We start from the raw sequence: 3550 nt of genomic DNA, 5'->3' as shown, positions 1-3550 counted from the left end.
AAAGACAATTAACAGCATAAAGTGTCCCCCAAATGCTGCTCTCCAAGTAAGGATAGACAGCGCCATTTGCCCCAAGCTAAAAATAGACTTAAAGGGACACTTCGTTTTGGATGTCAAATTAGGCGTACATCTAATTGGGTGCATTTCTGGATATAGGTGTTCAGGTAGAGGTTGGGTATTAATTAGAGAAGGAATATGGGGAGGAAGGATTCTTGGAACCAATCACGATGGTTCTCTATTTTCAAGTCAAGACGCCCTTTGGATTATCCAATTGCAGAGTTACACGTCATCATATCACTCACGCGATTCACTCATTTCTTCCCCTGGTGCTCCGTCAACATCAGTTTCCATCTCTCATCATCGAGCCTACAGAGTGTGAATTTAACCAACTTTCGTCAATAAGAGGTACGTCAAACAGTATTTATTTTCTTCTGTGCTTTCTCACAAAATTTGACCCACTTTCGTACCTGGAGATCAAACGAAACTTCAAGGGCACCCAAAGAGTCATTTTGGTGAATATCTCTTCGTAAGGAAGGTGGTCAGACAACCTAGGCATTTTTCTGAACAGATTTCCTAGGTATTTTGGAAAAATAGCGATTAGTCTGAAAAGTTCGAAGAAATTTCCAAGCAACATTCAAGAACGCTAGTAAGCGTCACCTATGATATTAGAAATAGCAGAATATTTGAAGATTTATTACTTCGCCAGACTTTGTTTGGGAATCAAACGGCCCCTAAAATGTTCAGGGGGAAAAGAACAACTACATTATGTAAGGTTCTTAATCTTATCCGCTACGATTGCTAGAACTTTCGGATGACGCAAAAAAGTTACCTACACACCTGAAATTCCAAGTTTTTAAAGCATTGTGGAAACCATTTAAGGAAATTCTGACAAATTTTAAGACATCCGGCCGTTGGGTACCACTGGTAATTCATAAAGAAAAACTACAAAATCCTAGGTGAGTAAATATAAAGTCAAGTGAAGCTATGATCCTCGCAGTAATGAACGCTTATTGTCTATGCCAGTTAGTTTAACGTGGCAGTGACCAACTCGGAAGCATCTGCTACTTTGGTCACTCCGCACATCTTAATTTCGTTAATTTTCTATCTTTATTTTAATTTTGTTTTATAACTTACTTCTACAAATGTAATGTAAATTCTATGTGAACAGTGCAAAATAAAAGATCATCATCATCATCATCATCGTAGAGGAGCCTGAAATTTTCAGGACTTCAACGGGGCTTGAACCTGTGACCTAGCGTTACCGGTGCGACGCTCTAAACAACTGAGCTATGAAGCCACTGACATTGGGAGCTGGTCATTTGTGGGTTCTAATTTTCCCATGAGGAATGAATCAATGATGAAATAATATATGAAATGGATCATATATGAAATGCGGATATGAAATCAAGTGAAACTATGATCCTCGCAGTTATCCATGACCAAACGAAAACCTCATTCAGCCGTAAGAGATTAAACTTAATTGTGTTCTACATTCGATTGTGCATTGTGTTCATTTTAAAGCAATTCTTCGCAACCTCTCATCTTCGCCTTCGTTCACTCTGTTAAGCATCGAATTAAACCATACTAATGTGACCTCCAAAGCGCACCTGTGTTTAATAATTTGTAAACAATAATTTGTATTAGCGTATGCATGACTTTTTCGTGTCTCGTACGTGCTCACTCTTGTGCTTCTTTCCTCCCTTTTTCGCGCACTCTCTCTCGTGGTGGATGCCAACGTTTTGGTGCATTTTGCAACCTTGGAAAGCAAAGTTTCTGATTTAATTCTTTGAATGAATACGAAAATAAAGCTGAAATTCGTGTACGAAATAATTGAACTCATTTGTCTTCAGTAAATGCAATCTCATCTTTTTGCATCAAAATATAAATACTTTTCGAAAACAAAAGAGATTGACACGAAAGGGCAGAGAAAATGTATTGACAAGTTAAACGGTTAATATACGGCACAAGATAGGAGCATCAATTAAATTCAAAGCTCACTGCAAGATACTCAGTTTGCAGTTGATACTCTAATATACAGTAGTCGAGGGCAAACTACGTGAATTGTTAGTAAGACGCCTAATTTGTAGCAGAATTCTCCCACTTCACTCTGCCAAACCTGTTACTTTCTTCCCACAACACATGAAGTCTACTATTTAATCTCGCTCCGTTGAATTCCACCGCAGCGAATCCTCCCATTGCTGTACTTTCGGAATATTTCGTCATCATTTATTTAATTCAACTTTATTTGCACTCAACTTTCACGCTCTCAATAACATAAAAATACTGATTCTCTATTCCTAGCCAGGATTCTTAAATCGCTCTAAACAGTCAACCTCTGCACGCAGTTTTGAGCTCCAAATACGCTGCTCTGACCACCACACAAAGCCAAGTAATGTTTGCTATTTTCCTTTTCTCTCAAGTGTTAAATACTCAGTGGTTTTTAAAAGTACGAGATGTGTGAGGATAGCAATGTCCTGGAGCCTATTTGGTGACATTTTGAACGCTCTTAGTTTGACCATTTATTTCACATTGAGGTACCTCATATTACTTTTTCTTTTTAGAATGATCGCTAGAGGGAAGATACTATTCTTTATCTTTGTTGGTCTGTCAGTTGTCATGTCAATGAGAAGGCCTCCGCGCCCAGGTGTGTATCCCCATATTGTTTCCCCACATTGCATCCCGTGTCATTATGACATCATCGCATATGAGTACCCCAGATCACAGGATTTACCTTAGGAGCACTAACAGCAAGGGCCACCAAATCGTGGCCTCAAATGTGATATTTCATCAGCAAAAATATTGGCACTGCTCGAGTTGTTTGGCGTTTTAGGCGCTACGCCTATTTAGAGGGTAGCGAATTTAGACTTCGTTCAAGAAGGAAGTGGGGTTTGCCGAGCTCGAAAAATGGCAACATCATGAAAAAGAATTGATAAAGTCGATCGGATGAGGCTTCATTTTCATTCTCTCTCTTCACTGACTTTGCTAAACCACTGTTCATATCAGTTCACAACTTACGCTTTATGAACATGAATTGAGTTTGGGAAGTTACAAAGTGATCATCGATTACAATTAAGTGATTTATGTTTTGAGGTGATCATGATCACTGCTTGTGTTCCCAAAAACACATCACACACACATATGCAACACTATCACACGTCACAATGTCAACGAGTTTATCACATGTGCTCATATTCCGCAAACGATGTATTGCACTTGGCCATATTGCATCACTGGTTAGCTCGGCGAAATCGTGTCAGTGTTATTCGTGGTGTAGAGCAATACTATGTTGGGTCAAGCACTCCTTGGAATAAAGTTACCTTTGCCTAAAGTGCTACTAGGACCAAAATATCATTATTCATTTTTCTTTGGATTTCAAAATTATGTTAACTAAACACTAAGTGACCCAAGTTTGAAGCCTTGATTTCAAAAAGACACTAGTTTATGTTAACTGGCTTTTTCCTGATGGTCCGCCATTACTAACTTTAAGATATTGAGAGAGCTGGATGGAGAAAATGACGTCAAAGACTTAACAAGTGGGAATGCAATGCGA

At 38.8% G+C, this 3550-nt stretch overlaps 1 protein-coding gene across 2 annotated transcripts in view; it reads left to right on the top strand.

The window, feature by feature from the left end:
• The first annotated feature begins 270 nt into the window (after window positions 1-270).
• LOC137999298 (neuronal pentraxin-2-like) overlaps window positions 271-3550 on the top strand; it is a 15114-nt gene continuing 11834 nt past the window's right edge. The window contains exons 1-2 of one of the 2 annotated variants that reach the window (XM_068845134.1): window positions 271-405; window positions 2562-2644. In XM_068845134.1, coding sequence (XP_068701235.1) covers window positions 2563-2644 — 82 coding nt within the window. In that variant the 5' untranslated portion in view covers window positions 271-405; window position 2562. Of the gene's footprint in view, window positions 406-2318; window positions 2390-2561; window positions 2645-3550 lie in introns of those variants that run through there. The other variant, XM_068845135.1, reaches the window with a different exon arrangement.

This window comes from Montipora foliosa, chromosome 4, assembly GCF_036669935.1.
Source record: "Montipora foliosa isolate CH-2021 chromosome 4, ASM3666993v2, whole genome shotgun sequence".
NCBI lineage: Eukaryota > Metazoa > Cnidaria > Anthozoa > Scleractinia > Acroporidae > Montipora > Montipora foliosa.
The sequence above is the reverse complement of the archived record's forward strand: the minus strand, read 5'-3'. Positions and strand labels throughout refer to the sequence as shown.